The sequence below is a fragment of the Rhinolophus sinicus genome, chromosome 18 (genome assembly GCF_057876585.1).
Source record: "Rhinolophus sinicus isolate RSI-liver-muscle chromosome 18, RSI-T2T, whole genome shotgun sequence".
Classification (NCBI taxonomy): domain Eukaryota; kingdom Metazoa; phylum Chordata; class Mammalia; order Chiroptera; family Rhinolophidae; genus Rhinolophus; species Rhinolophus sinicus.
The window spans coordinates 50,615,229-50,635,303 of NC_142518.1; the positions used below are offsets into that span (position 1 = coordinate 50,615,229).

Below are 20,075 nucleotides of genomic sequence, written 5' to 3' on the forward strand. Positions count from 1 at the left end.
TGGGGCAGGGTCTTAGGGAATCACTAGGACAGAGCTGATGAAAGGTGGCTGCCAGTTTGATGGAGATGAAGATATGGCGTCTGTCTGAGTCTGCACACAGGTAGGGTGCGGGCTCAACAAAGAAATAGATGGCATCCGCCATCTCTTCCATCCAGGAGAAAGGCGCTCTTCCAGCCCTCACCCTGCAGCCAGAAAATTCACTTCCTCCCTGTATGTCCCTAGCACCTTTTGAGCTCCTGCCCCACCCAGCACTGGAGTTCAGAGTGAGTGAGTCTGCCAGCCATTAAGTCCATGCATGGGCCTGTGTCATCTGCTGTTATGTGGGGACAAAATAACCTGCAGTTTCTCCAAATCTTGGAATACCTAAACCGTTGTCTTCTTTCCATCTTTCAGAGTTATCCTGTGGTTGCCTCCTATATTACTTATATTGTTTATAGTTCTACTTTGTGGGGAAATGAAGGGGAAATGGGGTCTATATATTCCTGTCCAGTACTACAGTCCTAACTTTAATTTTATTAACCCCCAAACCTATCTAATGTATAGTAACTTGAGTTATTTTTCTAAAAGTCTACTTATGTCTATTTTATGATTAAAATCCTTTAAAAATTTCCCCTCCTATGAATAGTTACATCAAAATCTCCTGAGGTACTTGTTAGAATGCAGATTGGGTCCTACACAGACCAACTGAATGAGATTCCTTGAGAAAACACAATTTCAATTAGGTTCTGTTATATTAACATTATAAAAATCCCAACAGTTATAGCATAAAAACAAAATAAGATTGTTCAAGAATTAGTTACTCATCACTGCTAAATACCATAAAACACTAATAATGTAAATTATTTAATGTTGATTGAGGTATTTATATCAATCATGATTGAATTGTATGATCAAATTATCTAGGCTAATTAGATGTAGAAAAAGTATAATATTTTATTAATTACCTCTGAATTCTTTTTAAAACTACAAAAAAACAGCTCAAAATTTATACAGTGTGCTGATTACTGCATTTTATTTAAGGTTACCTTTGTAGTACATATAAAAAATATGATTTCAAATATGTCCTTTGAGATAAAGGTGTCTTATTGAGGCTCAGTTTTGCCAACTTAACAAATATCATGACAGTTTTCTCAGTGGCAGTCCTACTAACAACACAGGAGAAAACCCATTTGCTGCTTTAAATGAAAGATTACTTACTGCTCTTTTTCTAGAACACCCTGTAATCCAAGGCACAGTAAGGTTTCCTGAAATCTGTGGAAACAACAAATGGAATCTCAGTAAGGTATGCATTAACACTAATTGGAATGCAAATAATTCATATAAGATTTTAAGATAGGTCTGCATTCAGAGCATATCCCCCACTTACATAATCCTGTTGCCTTATTGAATGCAACAGATTTAAAGGGCCTTCCTTGGTGGGAAAATTTTAGAAGTGGTGCAAAATTCCCCCTGTAAATTCAAGAAAATTCCTAGGGTACTGTTGGGGCCTGGAAGTATAATGTGGAAATCTATGGACAATAAAATTCTTATAATAAAAATGCAGTGCTCTGTGGAATAAGTGAGTTACAATAATTAAATTATTAACTATAGTCTCATGCTCTATATTAGTGCTCTAGACTCATTCATCTTACATTACTGCACATTTCTTTTTAAGTAGAAACTACTAAGGCAAACAGTCAGTAACACCTTATTACATCAGCATTGACACACAATCAGATATGTGCTACTCCAGTTGGATTCTGGGTAGTGTTTACATAGACCAATGTCGTCTTGTGAGTTGTGGCTCAAGTTAGCCTGGACTTAACCATACTTTTTCCTGTGACACACAAGGATTCAGGAGTATTCCAAGCTCTCTATTTGTCTTTTCCTCCCCCTCAAACATGTACCTCCTAAAATACTGAGAAGTCAAATCAGCCTTGCTAAGTGGTGGTACCGGGAATGTGGTATTCAGTCAAGCATTTATTGTATTTGATAAATTATATTCAGTAATGGTCTATGAATTACTATTATTCATACTAATAAGGAGTGATGACCAAGTAGTCAATGTAAATAGTAAAGTTATAGCATCAATTATTCAAACTTCAGGTAAATTATTACTGTTCTTCGCCACTAGACTTATCTTTTTACTTTGAGTTCAGAATATACCAGTAAGCTAAGGATAGGCTAAAAATGATATGAACTCCAACTAATACTTTTAAGGAAAAATTTAAAAGATAATTTTACTCAAGTTAAAATATTATTACAGTAAAATGCCAATTAACTACAATGCTTGAGGGTCATGAGAATGTTTGAATAATTTATTTTTAAATGGTAAACTGAGAGTGATAACAAAATTTCTATATTTTCTTGTCCTCCCACCAATAATTGGTATATAATATACTATTTGTAAAGTAAATCGATTGCTAGTCTCATTGAAGGAGGCAAATCTGGTAAAGTAGTCACATAATATATTCTTAAAAAAGAGAGCTATCCAACCATTTTGGATTATCTGTGCACATACTCCCATCTATTAAGATAATTTAAAACTGATTATATAAAGTTGTTAGAGAAAATATGTTAAATGAATTAAAAAAACATAGTAACTATTGAAAACTTACATATGAAATAATAAAAACAATACATATAATAAACATGGTTAATTTAATTTCTGTAAACATATATACTTTAAGAATATAAAATGTGGTTTCCTGCTTAAGTCTATTGTATGTAACTAAGAAAATGGAAAACTTCTATAAGCACATAATACTTTAAATTCCATGAGATTTGGAAAGAGGTGAAGTTTCATTTTTTTGTTGTTTTATAATTCTGAGGCATCAGTTACATGATACACAAATGCTATATTCAACTGCACTCTATTGTTTACTTGAAACTATTCTTCAGTTCCTTATGTTTCTGGTGTAATTTAGGAACAGCCAGGCATAGTAGCTAAATTTCTAAGCTTTTTTGAATAATAGCTGTTTTGAATATGTTTCCCTCCAATTTGGAAAGTTTTGTTTGGTGCAATAGTGATAAAGTTTCTCCCTCACCAGAAACAATAAAATACAGTGTTTCAAATAAGCATGGTAATATACTTCTCATTTAAATGATATCTAAATTCCAAACACATTTTTCAACACTCTGGTTTGGAAAATGCAAAATGAATCTACAAAGAGACAAGATTGATTTAACAAATATATTAGCACTTACACATCCAAATGAGTACTGTATGTCTCAAAGTAGAAAACTTAGGAAGTTATAAAGTTACTACAGTGATATTGCTATTGTTAAAAGTATTTTGGGAACTTTTCTTTTGGAGTTGTCAGTTCATGACTCACCCAGAGATTCTATCTCATTAGTTCATATTCCTTTTTTATTAACTGAAAATATAATAGCCCAGACTGAACATCCATATTATTCACTAAATGTTGTTCAGAGTAAATTCTATTTTCCCTCAAATGGCAAAGATTTTTCACCACTGAAAGCATTTAAAATAATCCCACAGGCCCTTAAAACAATGGTAAAGAACTTCAAAAACTTTTTAACAAGTTGAACATTATTGAAATAAGTATAGGTGTAAAAAATAAATAAATAAATAAGTATAGGTAACTTTCGAAGGTAACTAACTTTTTAAAATTTTGTTCAAATATTTATTGGCATCTTCTGTACTACGTGCTGTTTTAGGTGCTACAAAAATAAAAAGATGGGTAAAACATAATTTCTTAGACGGCAAAAACTAATCTGAGAAGAAAAGATAAGACAGGTACATGAATAGCTTTAATACAAAGAAAACTATGATAAGTGTCATAAGGGAGGTACAATAAATGAAATGCTATAGGAGTTCAAGGTATGGCAAAAATACATCAACTTGAAGATTGATATTTCAGATGAACCTTAAAAGATGAGCAGGATTTTGATAGAGAGAAATAAGAAGAGAGCATTCCAGGGAATAAAGAGTGGCATGAGCACAGTGGAATAAAAAGATAGGGTATTTTGGGGAATAAACAGTTCAACTAGAACTAGAAAGGGAGTTGGGATCGCTTTATGGAGGTCGTGAATGCCAAGGTGGATTTATATCTAATTCTGTAGAAAATGGGGAGCCATTCAATATTTTTAAGCAAATGAGTTGTATGGTCAGAATTGTATTTTTATACACTAGAATGATTAATTTGACCAAATGTGTATAGTGAATAGAAGAAGTATAGAAAGTTTTATAATAGTTTGGTCAAGAGGTAATCAAGGCTTGGAACTAACGGGGAGGTAGAAATTGAGAAGAGAAATATAAAACATATTCCTAAAGAAAGGTCTTGTGCATGAGACAGAAGAGAACTAGACATTCTAGAAGAGAAGTAAAATTTACTGGAACAGTCTTTTTATGGCTGTCATAAAACTGCCTCTTCAAATGATTGCCCTGCTCAAACTAATAGAGAGGTGGCAAGTCACAACCTTGAATGGAAATGTAAGGCAGTGCCTAATACACTCTTGGCTAAGAGTGTATATACTAAATGAGGTAACACACTTGTTTGGTTGTAAACTGGAGTCACATCATATGGATACTTAAGTTTTGTGAATCTAACTCTTATACACTTACTTTCTCATGGAAAATTATACTTAGAAACCATATACCAGAACATTAATTACACATCACATATATACATTACTTTACACAGTTACACATTCACAGGAAGGCATATATATAGACACATTGATGGATGACTTAAGAAATTTTAGAGGAGTTTTAATTATATTTCATGTTATACAATTTTGACCCTAAACATGAGTCTGATATAATATTTCTGCTAGACTATGAAATTACTAAGGGCAAAGTATCATGTATAAAAGAATTTGATCTAATTATTTTTTATATAATCACACAAGGAATATACACAAAAAGCATTTATTTGATTTAAAAAATCTTACTGTTATAAAGACAATTCTACACATATGTTGGATACTCTATTTAAAAATTTTCAGAACGTTTTATGGGTCTATAGTAAACCTCCTATGTGAAGTATGTTGCATTTATGTGAACCAGGAAAATTAAGTATGTTATTAATTAGCATGTCATGTTATTAATTAGCATGTCATTAAATGGAATTTGATTAACTGAAACAATCAGACAATAACCATATCGTTCAGCAAAGTTCAGCAGTAAGAGATTCATAAATCAGTGTTTCAGCATTCCATCAGTTGTTTTAGTATCAGATCAGCATTAAAGGCCATCAATCTTTCTCTTTTAACAAGCAATGCTTCCTAGATGTTTTTAAATTGTGAAGTATATAGCACAGAGGATAATGCTGGACATGTGGTAGACAATCAATAAATATAGGATAATTGATTGATTTAATTAACTTGGGCCTTCATTACTCACCAGTTTCACTTGTTGAAATTTAACAAAAACCAAGAGTAAAAATATACAAGAGACCATTACATGAGTAGGCAGTTGGGAGGAGGGGGATAAGTTGCTCCAGGTTGGAAACAATGTGTTCTGGAGCAAAGAAAAAAAGATGTAGTGGCTTATTGAAGAATATTTCCCCCTCTCCTCTTTACAAATTCTGGTAAAATTTTCAGAAATTAAATAAGCCTTACAAATTGGAATTTCAATATTATAACTTTTAGCCAAGCAACTATTTTTAAAGCATATGAATTTTTCTTCTACTAAGTGATATGAAATTAATGTTTAGCAAGGTTTAGTAGCCTAAAAAGTTCTTGCTGTTGATAACAAAGATGCTATTTGGAATTTTTGTCAACATCATTTTAGTAGTTAAAATTACGCACAAACCACAAGAGATTAAGATCAGGAAAACTGGAATTCCAAGAGGTTTCAATGAAATTATAAAAAGTACTCAGATATAATGAACCTGATTTCACCACACTGATTCTAGAGATGCTGGCTATTAAAAACATGAAAGATATAAGGAAAATAATATATACTAATATGTGAAATTATTATCTTCTGATCCAAAGGCCCTGGGGAGTATACAATTACAAATATGGATCTCCTGAAATTATACTAATATTTAAAAATACTATCTTACTTCTACTCATGTAAAAAATACAGGCAATTGAAGAAATAAAATTTCTTTACTAACTCTTGAAAATAAATTTCCAAATGTTAGCTTTAATTTCTAAGCATACTTATACAACTGAAATGAAACGTTTTATTACATGCATGTTCAGAGAGATCAGTTCCCTAAACAACAGCAAAAGATTTATTGCTCTTATCAAGATAAAATCCTTGCTGGGCTGGACTGGTGTTCTTAACATAAATCACGTCATAGTTTCATGTCTTTGCTTTGCACATGGCTTCTTGTTGAAACAAAAGATAGGCATTTAAAAGAAATCAAACACCCTGGCTGTTTGTTGCACTAACACTACATGAACTGATACATTCACTCTGTAATAAGAAAACAAACAAATAAACAAAAAATCAAAACAAACAAAAAAAACCCCACAAAACAAAACATCAGAGAGATGCCAGCAAGATGATGGATTAAGCAGCTTCAGAGTCTCATCATTCCATGGAAGTCAATAAATTAACAACTAGAGACTGACAAGAATAACAGTATAGTAACTCTAGAAATCAGTCAAAGATCTGCAGCAACTAAGAAAAAGCCCAATAAAGAAAAAGCCACATTCAAAAAGGTAGGAAATTTCACGGCATTGTTATTTGACCTTGTTACACTCCCTCCATAGTGCAGCATAACATGGTTCACGGAAAGCGTTGGCCTGGTCACCAGTCCCTTTATGGGAACCAGAAGGAACAGAGCAGACATAATTTACAACTTCTAACCTGGTTTTGGGCTGCCTGAGAGATATGTCATTTTAGCGCCTAACTTGGAGCTAGAGCTCAGGTAGCCAAAAAGTGACATGGCTCAGATCTCAGGCTAGGGCTAGTGGGTAGCAAGACTCAAGAAAATGGTAAGGCTACAGACCCACATACACCTGGTGAAAGAAATTACCGATTATTGAATATAATAGAAGAACCAAGGGCCCCAGCAGAAGCAGTAGTAAGACTCTGAAAAATTAAGACGTTTAAAAGTAGTCATGCATACAGGGGAATCAGTAAAAAGCATGCACACAGGACCAGGTGAGATCATGCCCAGAAAAGGCCTTCAAAGACATTAAGACTTTACACCAAGCCAATTAGTGAAGGTCTTCAATTGCACAGACTCAGACTGCAAAGACTGGGAGAGGTATTGTTTTTTTCAAATACCCAATTAAAAATATCAAAATATCTATAAATATCAAAATATACATAAAAAGGAAACATTGCCCATTCAAAGGAAAAACATAAATTTACATAAAGTCCCTGAAGAAACACAGACATAAAAGTTGTTGTACAAATACTTTAAAACAAGTATCTTAAATATGCACAAAAAGCTAAAGGAAAACATGGACAAAGAACTAAAGGAAATCAAGGAGAGGATATATAAACAGAATGAGAATATCAACAAAGGGAAAATATAAAAAGAATAAAACAAATTTTGGAGCTGAAAAATCAATAATTGAATTGAAAATTTTACAACAGAAGTTCAACAGAAGACTAGAAGAGGTAGAAAAAAGAATCAGTGAACATAAAGAGAGGTTATTTGTTATTATCATGTTTGAGAAGCAGAAAGGAAAAAGAAAGAAAAGAAAGTGAACAGTGCCAAAGAGTTATCAACAAGCAGGCAAACATAACATTATAGAAGTCCCAGAAGAAAAAGAGAAAGTGGCAGAAATATTATTTGAAAAAATAATATCTGGAAACTTCAAAATTTGAGGTAAGTCATTGATTTACAAACACAAAAGCTTAACAAACTCCAAGTAGGATAAACCCAAACAGATCCACATGGAGATGCATTATCATGAAACTGTCAAAAAACAGAGACAAGAATCAAATCTAGAAATCAGCAAAAGTGAATCATTATATACAGGGGATCTCAATAATAATCTCAATAAGATTATCAGAGGCATTCTTAGTAGAAAGCTTGAAGGTGACAAAGGAATTGAAAGATATATTTAAAGTGCTGGAAAAATTATCAACTGAGACTTATATATCCAGCAAAATTGTCCTTCAAAAATAAGAGAGAAATTAAGACATTTCCAGATAAACATAAGTTGAGTGAGTTTGTTACCAGTAGATCTATCCTACAAGAATGGTTTCAAGTTTAAACAGGACACTAGACATTAAATTAAAGCCATATGAAATTCTAAATTTCCAGTGAAGGTAAATACATAGACAAATATAAAAACTAGTATTATTGTACTTTTTGGCCTGTAACTCCACTTCTCAATTTTCTACAGGAATTTAAAGACAAAGGTACAAAATTAATGATAAATTTATGTGAACAGGTTCACAATATATAAAGATGTAATTTGTGACATCAATAAAGTAAAGTGGGCAAGCAGAACTGTAACAGAGTAAAGTTTGTGTATATAATTGAGTTAAACTAGTATCAATTTAGAATAGATTGGTATAACTTTAAGACATTACAGATAATCCCCATGGAAACCACAAAAAGTCTATAGAATATATATGAAACGAGGAACATGGTTGAAGGTGGTGGAGTAGATAAACACTGTGCCTGTTTCCTCCTGTGAACACATGAAAATAACAACTAAGTTATAGAACAATCAACCTGAAGAACCATCTGAAATCTAGCTGAACAGAAGTTTTATAACTAAGGATATAAAGAAGATGCCATGTCAAGAATGTTAAGAGGGATGGACATGAAATGGGCTGGCCCAAACCTGCGTGCAGGGGCTGAGAATGAGAAGGGATATCTTGGCTGTGGAGGTTCCACCTGGAGAAGCAAGGGACGCCAGCCACACACCAGGATCTCTATTCTGGAGTACTGGTCCTGGGAAGAGGAGACCCCACAACATTTGACTGTGAAAAACAGTAGGGATTCGGACCATTGGGTGGGACAGAAGGCTGCAGGCAACCCAGACATTCTCTTAAAGGGCCTCCACATAGACTCACTCACAGGCACTCACCCTGCACTCTGGTAGGGAGATGGTGACTTGGGGGATGTTAGAGGTTTATGGGGGGGGGGCAGAGTGAGGTGTGTGGCTTTGGTGCGTGGGCTGGAAGACAGTCGCCTTTCTCTCAATGTGGAGTTCTCTTCCAGTGCAGCCGTCAGGTGGGCACCATCTTTCCTGTTTTTGGCCCATGCACACAGCCAAATCTAAATTTCTATTGGTCTGGTGAGCTCTGCTGCTCCTCCAGCTGACACCCTCCCCACACAACTGGGACACCCTCCCCACACAACTTCCCCAATATAGGAGACACATCCCAGAGAACAGCCAGAACCCCTGTGCCCCTCACTGCACTCTTTCTTGGAAAACTATCAAAGTCTGCAGGTCCCAGCTGGGCAGCAACTGGCCTTGGTATGCTCTGAGACATTTGTGGACTAGCTCCAGGCTCAGCACTGGCACCAAACCAGAATGTACATTAATGTGGTGACCACAATGCTTCCCACTCTAGTGACTCCCTGAGACCCTGCCTCACTCAACTTGTGTACCACACGAGGTTTTATCAGTGGCTGAATCTTAAGGGTATCGGCAAGTGGCAGCAGATCTTGGGGTATCCTGGCATTTTGTGGAGCTACCCCAGGCCAGGTACTGGTGGCAGACATCCTTAGTTTGCAGTGTGGCCTGTTGCATGGGCCTCCAGAGTTAGCACAGGCAGTTAAAAACTGCAGATCGCTTTGTAGTTCCTACCAGATAGTCCCTGGCCAGTCACAGGCAGTTGGTGACATGGGCCTGCACTGGAGCCCCTCCCAAGAGGACTCAGGACCAACATACTTGGAGGTTGGTTTTAGACCTCATCAGAGTACCATCCAATTAGCCCCATAAGTGGCATACACAAAGAGCAGTCTCTAAAGGCACCAGAGCCTATTAGGGCATATCCCACTCAGTGGGGTAAGCCCACTGCACAGCAGCCTATATGTTGTAGACATGGCCAAACCACACATCCAATCAGCATGAGCATCAATCTTACCAACTGATGTGCCAACAGCAATTAATGCTCAACTACAACACGATGGCATGCACAACCCACACAAGGGGCACTCTTGGAGAACCTAGTGCAGGTCACCAGGGAGAGTGTGCTAGGGCCCCACAGGACACCTACTACATAAGACCACATGGCCAAGATGGAGAGACACAGCAGATCTACCTAATACATGGAAACAAATACAGACAGACAGACAAAATGAGGAAACAAATTAATGAGTCCCAAATGAAATAGGAGGGATCTCCAGAAAGAAAAAAATGGAGCTAAGCAAGCAACCAGAAACAGAGTTCAAAACAATGGGTATAAGGACGCTCAAGAAACTTAGTGAGAACTTCAACAAAGAGATAGCAAGCATAAAATAGGACATAGAAACCATAAAAAAGAACCAGTCAGAAGTGAAGAGTACAATAACTGAAATGTAGAATGCATAGAAAGTATCACCAGCAGACTAGATGAAGCAGAGGATCAGATCAATGATTTGGAAAACAAGATAGCAAAAACCAACCAATCGAAGCAGCAAGAAGAATTAAAAAAATAAGGATAGGTTATAAAACCTCTGGGACAACATCACATATAACAACATTCACTTCATAGGAGTACCAGAAAGAAAAGAGAGAAGGCAAGAGGTTAAGAACCTATTTGAAGAAATAATGACTGAAAACTTTCCTAATCTGGTGAAGGATATAGACACACAAGGAATCTAGGAAGCACAGAGTCCCAAATAAGATGAACCCAAACAGGCCCACACAAAGACACATTATAATTAAAATGGCAAATTTAGAGACAAAGAGAGAATCCTAAAAGCTGCAAGGGAAAGGTAACTAAGAGAGCTCCCATAAGATTGTCAGCTGATTTTGGAACAGAAACTTTGCAGGCTAGAAGGGATTGGCACAAAATATTCAAAGTGATGAAAAGCAAGGACCTACAACCAAGATTACTCTACCCAGCAAGGTTATTATTTAGAATCAAAGGGGAAATAAAGAGCTTCCCAGACAAAAAAAAGCTAAAGGAGTTCATCACCACCAAACCAGCATTATAAAGAATGTTAGAGGGACATCTTTAAGATGGAAAAAAAAGGATAAACATTATAAATAATAAAATGTCAATAGCTACATATCTGTTAACAATTACATTCAATGTAAATGGATTAAATGCTTCAATAAAAAGACATAGGGTGACTGAATGGATAAGAAAACAAGACTCTCATGTATGCTGCCTACAAGAGACTCACTTCAGATTGAAAGACACAAACAGACAGAGGAAGCAAAGGTATGGAAAATTATATTTCATGAAAATGGAAATGAAAAAAACAAACAAAAAGCTGGGGTACCAATACTTATACCAGACAAAATAGACTTTAAAACAAAGGCTATAACAAAAGAGAAAGAAGGACCCACTAATCTCATTTCTGGTTATTTATCTGAAGAAACCCAAAATACTACTTTGAAGGGATGTGTGCTTCCATATGTTAATTGCAGCATTATTTACAATGCCCAAGATGTGGAGGCAACCTGGGTGTCCACTGATGGAAGAATGGATAAAGAGGAGGTGGTGTGATGAGTGGAGTATGTCAAACAGAGAAAGACAGATGCAATGTGATTTCGCTTTTATGTGGAATCTGAAAAAAAAAATAAACAAAACAGAAACAAACTCACAGATACAGAGAACATTTTGATGGTTGCCAGATGGGAGTGAATATGAGGGGTGGGTGAAAAAATGCAAGGGATTATGAAGTACAAATTGGGTTGTTCAAAAGAAATCATGGGGACATATGGTATAGCATACGGAATATAATTGATAATGTAATAAGTATGTATGGTGTAAAAGGGTACTAGAATTACTGGAGTGATAGATGAGAGGGGGGTTTGGGACAGAGTGAAAAAGGTGAAGGGATTAAGAAGTACAAATTGGTAAATACAAAGCAGTCATGGGGATGTAAAGTAAAGCATAAGGATATATTCAATAATATGGTAATAATTAGGTATTGTGCCAGGTGGGTACTGGAGCAGTCAAGGGGATCACTTCTCAAATTATACAAATGTTTAACAACTATGCTGTACACCCAAAATTAATATAAAATAATATTTAATGTCAACTGTAATTGAAAAATTAAAAAGGGGGAGAAGTGAAGGGCAATAAGAGATCCGAATTTCTAGGTATAAAACAAATAAGTCATGAGGACATAATGTACAGCATGGGGAATATAGTCAAATATCGTGATAGTATGGCACAGTATCAGATAGTTGCTGAATATATCATGGTGATCACTTCTCTAGGTATATAAATGTTGAATAACTATAGGGTACATGTAAAACTGATATAATGTTTTATGTTTTATGTTAGCTATATTTTTTTAATAAAAACCTTAAAAAACAATATATACAAAATGAAATGAGAAAGGAATCAAAAAGGGTTACTATAAAAAAAGTAAATTTGTGACGTCACAGAAATGGCAGTGTGAGGAGTGCTTCTCAAAATGTCCCCTGGAAGTTACAACACATTGATCAATATAATTCAACAAAGGATTCCCTGCACAACACACAAGCATGACTGAAAATTCCACACATCTAATCACCTGAAGGTGTCCAAATCTGGCAAGCAGGGGAGGTAGGAAGGGGGAAGTGCAGAGACGTGGTCCGCGCACCACAGGACGTACACTGGCGCTCACTGCACTACCAGGAGAGGGAGGAATTCAGGGTGCAGGCAAACACCCTGCGGCCCACAGTCCTGCCTGAGGAATCAGTGCTGAACACAGCACTTGCGATACAGATGTCAGGACAAAGACCAAATACAGAAGGGTGAGAATGGTGGTTTAAGCCCTCACTGCTAGGCAGGAAACAAAACAAAGATGGAGCTTGGCCACTTCCCCACATCCTCCCAGAGCTCGCCCCACCCCCACAGTCCCAGCGCTAGAAGCAGAATCCAGGAGAAACAGTAGCAGTGTCAGATTAAAGAAGAGAATACCTACAGGCCTGAGAACTGGAGCAACAGTCTCCACAGCCCTAGAAGCATAGCGCGACGGACAAACCCAGCAATAGGGATAGAGGAGAGACAGCGGTGGGCTGGTAGTCTCCAGTGCTTAGAGCCACAAACGCACCAGCTGCCTCTCCTGGCCACCCTACCCCCACCTTTCTGGGCAGATCCCTGCAGAGGGAACTACAGTTTCTGAGACACACAGGTTCTGCATCAGGCTGCAGGGGCAGCAGTGGGATTTCAGAAGCTCAGAACTCTATCACCCTCCACATCCGCACATGGAGATGTTGCCCTGAGACCCAGGCAACCTGCTCATGGAGGAGAAGCCAACCTTCCAGGAAACACAACATCACGTGAGAAGCTGGAAGAATGCAAGAGAAAATAAAATGCTACAGAGTGAGAGAAAATAAAAGGCTGCAGTGAAAGAGAAAATAAATAATTCCAGTAACACATACTGGAAAACAAAAGAAAGGCCACTTCATATCAACCTGCTGCAGAACCTACCCCTATAGATGCCCAGGAAGAGAAATAATAATTCATTAACTGTCATGAATAACCAAGGTAACAAGGCAGCTCAGAAAGAAAATTAAATGTCTCCAGAAAGTGAAGTTAAAGACATGGAAATATGTTACTTAAATGACAGAGAATTCAAGATTGCAGTTCCAAAAATATTCAACGAGATGCAAGAAAAGTGAGCTAGGAAGTTTAGTGATTCAGACATGAAATCGATGGACAAAATGAATATTTTACCAAAGAGATTGAAATTTTCAAAAAGAAGCAAATAGAAATTCTAGAGATGAAGAAATCAATAAAAGAAATAAACAATGAAATAGCCAGCTTAGGTAGTAGAGCTGACCACATGGAGGAAAGAATCAGTAATATTGAAGACAGAAATCTGGAAATGACACAGATTGAAGAAGAGAGAGACTTGAGAGTTAAAAGAAATGACAGAACTCTACAAGACTTTCTGACTCTATCAGAAAGAGCAACATAAAAATAATGTGTATACCAGAAGGAGAAAAGAGGGAGAATAGAACAGAGAGTATATTCAAAAAAGAGTCAATGAGAAATTCTCAAATCTGTGGAAAGAATTGGATTCTTGAATCCAAGAAGAAAACAGAACACCTAATTACCTCAATTCCAACAGGTCTTCTTCAAGGCACATTGTACTGAAGCTATCAAAAATTAATCACACCGAAAACATTCTAAAGGTTGTCAGGAAAAAGAAGATGGTAACCTACAAAGGAAATCCCATTATACTATCATCAGATTACAATCAGATTTTTTAGCAGAAACTCTGTAAGCCAGGAGGGAGTGGAATCAAATATTCAAATTATTAAAAGATAGAAACTGTGAGCCAAGAATAATATATCCAGCAAAGACACCGTTTAGATATGATGGGGAAAAAAACAAACAAAAGAAAACCTTTCCAGACATACAGAAGCTGAGGGAATTTTTTAACACAATGACCTGCATTACAAGAAATACTGAAGGAGGCTATTTGACCTGAAACAAACAGGCAAAAGAATACAAAACCATGAACAGTAGTATGAACAGAAAGACAGATGCAGGAAATGGCAACTCCTACACAAAATAGGGCACTATGCACTTAAATATAACATAAAGGGTAAAAAAGAAAGAAAAACGCCTTAAAAAAAAGCAAGAAGAGAAGAAAAAGAGAACTTGCTACTGCAACTCAGAAATCAACTCACAGAATAAGTAGGGATAACTTGTGATAACAAAAACATAAAAGGGTAAAGAGTAAAGGGGAATCTGTAAAGGGGAATGGAGATAAGCAGCGTGCAAGAAAAAAACAGTAATGTATACATGAAACTTTCTTTTGACATAAACGTAATGGTAACCACTCAAGCCACCTCCCTCTCCCCAGAACTGAGATGTATAACATAAAAAAAGAAGAAACAGAAAGAAAAATTATAGAATAGCACCGCACTGAAATAACAGACAGCAACAAAAAGGCAAAGAAACAATAGAGACACCAAGCCACCAGAAAACAAAAGATAGAATGATAGAAAATACTCATATATCAATAATCACTCTAAATATGAATGGACTGAACTCACCAATAAAAAGGCACAGAGTAGCGGACTGGATCAAAAAACAAAACCCAACCACATGTCATCTCCAAGAGATACAACTCAGCTACAAGGATAAATATAGACTCAAAGTAAAAGGGTGGGAATTGATACTACAAGCAAATGATAGCTTGAGAAAAGCAGGTGTAGTCATACTTATATCAAATGAAACAGACTTCAGGACAAAAAAGGTAATAAGAGACAAAGATGGACATTTCATAATGATAAAAGGGACAATAAAACAAGAAGACATAACACTTATCAATATATATGTTTCCAATCAGGGAGCACCAAAATACACAAAGTAACTACTAACAGATCTAAAGGAAGAAATTCAGTGAAATAGAATTATAGTAGGGAACCTAAATACATCATTGACAGACATGGATAGATCACCCAAACAGAAAATAAGTCAGGAAGCATCAGCCTTAAATGACTCATTAGGCCAAATGGACACAATTGACATTTATAGAGCAATTTATCCTAAAACATCAGATTGTACCTTCTTTTCTAGTGTACATGGAACATTCTCAATAGTAGACCATATATCAGGACATGAAACTAGCCTCAGAAAATTTAAGAAGATTGAAATCATACCAAACATACTCTCTGATCACAAGGCTTTAAAATTGATTATCAACTACAAAAACAAACAAACAAAAAAACCCACAAAAAACAAAAAACAGCAGGAAAAAACACAAATATGTGGAGATTAAACAACATGCTTTTAAAGAATGACTGGGTCAAAGAAGAAATAAGAGAGGAGATCAAAAGATGCATAGAAGCAAATAAGAATGAAAATACATGCTATCAAAATTATTTGACATGCATCAAAAGCAGTAATAAGAGGGAAACTTATATCATTAAAGGCCTAGCTCAACAAACAAGAAAAATCCCAGATGAACAACCTCACATTACACCTTAAAGAACTAAAAAGGAACAAATGAAACACAGAGTCAGCAGAAGGAAGGAAATAACAAAAATCAGAGCAGAACTCAATGAAATAGAGAACAAAAAGACAATAGAAAAAAATAATGCAATAAAGAGCTGGTTCTTTGAAAAGATTAATAAAATTGACAGACCCTTGGCTAGACTCAGTAAGATAAAAAGAGAAAAGACACAAATAAAATCAGAAATGAAACAGGAGAAGTTACCATGGGTACCACAGAAACACATACAAGGATCATACAAGAATGCTATGAAGGATTATATGCTACTAAATTCAATAACGTAGAAGAAATGGACAACTACTTAGAAACATACAGCTTCCTAGACTGAATCCCAAACAACTGGAAAATATAAATACACTGATCAGCAATAAGGAAATTGAATCAGTCATTCAAAACCTTCCCACAACAAAAGTCCAGGACCAGATGGCTTCACTAGTGAATTCTACCAAACATTCAAAGAGACTCTAACACCTGTCACCTCAAACTCTTCCAAAAAGTTGAAGAACACGAAATACTTCCTAACTCATTTTATGAGACCAACATTACTCTGCTACCAAAACCTGGTAAAAATAACACAAAAAAGGAAATTACAGACCAATACTGTGTTGCCTCAAAAATAAGAGATACCCTGAAAATAAGCCCCAGATAAGATCTCAGCCAATGGATGCAGTTAGTACATTATGACGATGTTCCAGAAGAAGATGACATGACTTTAATTTAATAAATGTAGATTGTTGCACATGAAAAAATAAGACATCCCCTGAAAATGAGCTCTAAGGCAACAAAAATGAATATAAGACCTGGTCTTATTTTGGGGGAAACATGGTATCTCTGAAGAATAAAGATGCAAAAATCCTGAACAAAATTCTAGCAAATCGAAGACAACAATGCATTAAAAAGAGCATACCTCATGATCAATGGGTTTCATTCCAGGGGCACAGGGATAGTTCAACATAGACAAATTGATCAATGTATACACCACATAAAAAAATAAAAATCATATGATTGTATTAATAGATGCAGAAATGTATTTGGCAAGATATAACATCGATTTATGATTAAAAACTTAATAAAATAGGTATACAAGGAAAATACCTTAACATAATAAAGGCCATATATGACAAACCCTCAGCTAATATCATAATTATTGGTGAAAAACTGAAGCCATTTCATCTACATTCAAGAACAAGACAGGGTTGCCCCCTATCACCCCTGTTATTCAACATAGTATTGGAAGTCCTAGCCAGAACAATCAGGCAAGTGAAAGAAAAAAAAGGTCATCTGAATTGGGAATGAAGACGTTAAATTGTCAGTTTTTGCAGATGACATGATTCTTTCTATAGAAAAACATAGACTACACCAGAAAGCTGTTAGAAACAATAAACAAATACAGTAAAGTTGCCAGCTACAAAATCAATGTCCAAAAATCCACTGTATTCCTATATACTAAGAATGTAATTTCAGAAAAATAAATTAAAAAGAAAAAAAAAAACCATTTTGCAATTGCAACAAAAAAAATAAAATACCTAGGAATAAACTTAACCAAGGAATATGAAGGACCTATAAACTGAAAACCATAAGACATTTCTAATAGAAATTGAGGAAGACACAAAGAAATGGAAAGACATTCTGTTTTCATGGATTGGAAGATGTAACATAGTTAAAATGGCCATATAACCCAAAGCAATATACAGATTTAGTGAAATCCCCATCAAAATACCAAATCCCAATGACATTTTTTCAAGGAATAGAACAAAACAAGAGTCAGATTTGTGTTCAATCACAAAAGATCCTGAACAGCCAAAGCAATCCTAAGAAAAAAGAACAATGCCGGAGGTATCACACCCTGACTTTAGTTTGCACTGCACAGCAACAATACTCAAAACAGTATGGTATTGGCAGAAAAACAGACACACAGACCAATGGAAGACAACTGAAAATCCAGAAAGAAACTCACATAAATATGGACAGATAGTTTTTGACAAAGGAGCAAAAAACATACAGTGGAGAAAAGATAGCTTTGTCAATACATGGTGCTGGAAAAATTGGAAAGCAACATGCAAAAGAATGAAACTAGACTGGTCTCTGTCATGTACCAATATTAACTCAAAATGGATCAAAGACCTAAACATAAGACCTGAAACAATATACTGTAGAGAAGAAAGCATAGGTAGTAAACTTACGGATCTTGGGTTGAAAGAGGATTTTATGAATTTGACCTCAAAGGCAAGGGAAGTAAAAGCTAAAATAAATGAATTGGACTATATCAAGCTAAAAAGCTTCTGCACAACAAAATAAACCATCAACAAAAAAAAGAGGCAACCAACTGAATGGGAGAAGATATTTGCAAACAAGTCTCCAATAAGCAGCTAATATCCAAAATATATAAGGAAGTCATACAACTCAACAACAGGAAAACAAACAATCCAATTAAAAAATGGGCAGAGGACCTGAATAGACATTTCTCCAAAGAGGACATACAAATGGTCAATAGACATAAGAAAAAATGCTCAACATCTCTCATCATCAGAGAAATGCAAATAAAAACCACGAGATATCACCTCACACCAATTAGAATGACTATCATCAACAAGACAAATAATAACAAGTGATGGAGAGGCTGTGGAGAAAAATGAACCCTCATATATTGTCAGTGGGAATGCAGATTGGTGCAGCCACTATGGAAGGCAGTGTGGAGGTTCCTGAAAAAATGAAGAATAGAATTACCATATGACCCAGAAATCCCTCTCCTGGGTATCTAACCCAAAATCTGAAAACATTTATCCGTAAGGATATATGTGCTCCGATGTTCATTGCAGCTTTATTTACAGTGGCCAAGACATGGAAACAACCAAAGTGTCCTTCGATAGATCATTGAATAAAGAAGAAGTGGTACATAGACATAATGGAATTCTATTCTGTCATTAGAAAAGATGAAATAATGCCATTTGTGACAACATGGATGGACCTTGAGATTACTAGGCTAATCGAAATAAGCCAGACAGAAAAAGTTGAGAACCATGTAATTTAACTGATATGTGGTATATAAAACTGAAAACAACAAAGAAAGAAGACAAACAAATGAAGAAACAGAAACTCATAGAGACAGACAATAATTTAGTGGTTACCAGAGGGTAAGTGGGGAGGGGAGTGGTAGACGAGGGTGAAATAATCAAATATATGTTGATGGAAGGCGCAGTGACTCTGGGTGGTGAACACACAATGTGACATGTAGATGACGTATTACAGAATTACACACCTGAAATCTATGTAACTTTACCAACAATTGCCACCACAGTAAGCTTTAATTAAAAAAAAAAAGTAACTGAACCTTAATCTTACACCACTCACAAAAATTAAGTCAAAATATATTAATGGTTTAAGTAAAACTCTTAAAAGAAAACAGGAAAAACCTTCTTGACATGGATTTTGGCAACAATTTATTGTTTCCAACAGCTAAAGCACAAGTGACATCAACAAAAAAATTAAAAAACAGACAAGTGTGACTACATCAAACTAAAAAGCAATGCACAGCAAAAGACACAATCGACAAAATGTTTACAGAATGGGAAAATATTTGTAAGCCCTGTATCTGAAAAAGGATTAATATCCAAAAGATATAAAGGACTCATATAATTCAATAGTAAAAAACTAATAAATCAATTAATAAATGGGCAAAAGACCTCAACTGACCTTTTTCCAAAGAAGATATTCAAATAGCTAATTGGTACATGAAAAGGGGCTCAACATCACTGATCAAATGTAATTTTACTAACAATTGTCACCCCAATAAATTTAATAAAAAAGAAAAAAAAAAGAAAAATGCAAATCAAAACCATCTCACACCTGTTAGAATACATAAAATATATAAATATCTAACCACTATCTTGTACACATGAAACCAACATGAAATAATATTGAATGTCATCTGTAACTGAAAAAAATAATTACAAAAAGAGAATAGAGATAAAAAACACTGGCAAGAATGTGTATAAAAGGCAATAGTAATTGTGCATTGCCGGTAGGATTGTAAATTGGTACAGCCACTATGGAAAACAGTGTTGAGGTTTCTCAAAGTAT

At 35.5% G+C, this 20,075-nt stretch overlaps 1 protein-coding gene across 4 annotated transcripts in view; it reads right to left on the reverse strand.

The window, feature by feature from the left end:
• The window catches only part of HDX (highly divergent homeobox), a 198,996-nt gene that overhangs the window by 105,298 nt on the left and 73,623 nt on the right, over positions 1-20,075 (reverse strand). For all 4 annotated transcript variants that reach the window (XM_074323748.2, XM_074323747.2, XM_019717595.3 and 1 more), the window contains one exon: positions 1,198-1,251. In XM_074323748.2, coding sequence (XP_074179849.1) covers positions 1,198-1,251 — 54 coding nt within the window. The remainder of the gene's footprint in view (positions 1-1,197; positions 1,252-20,075) is intronic.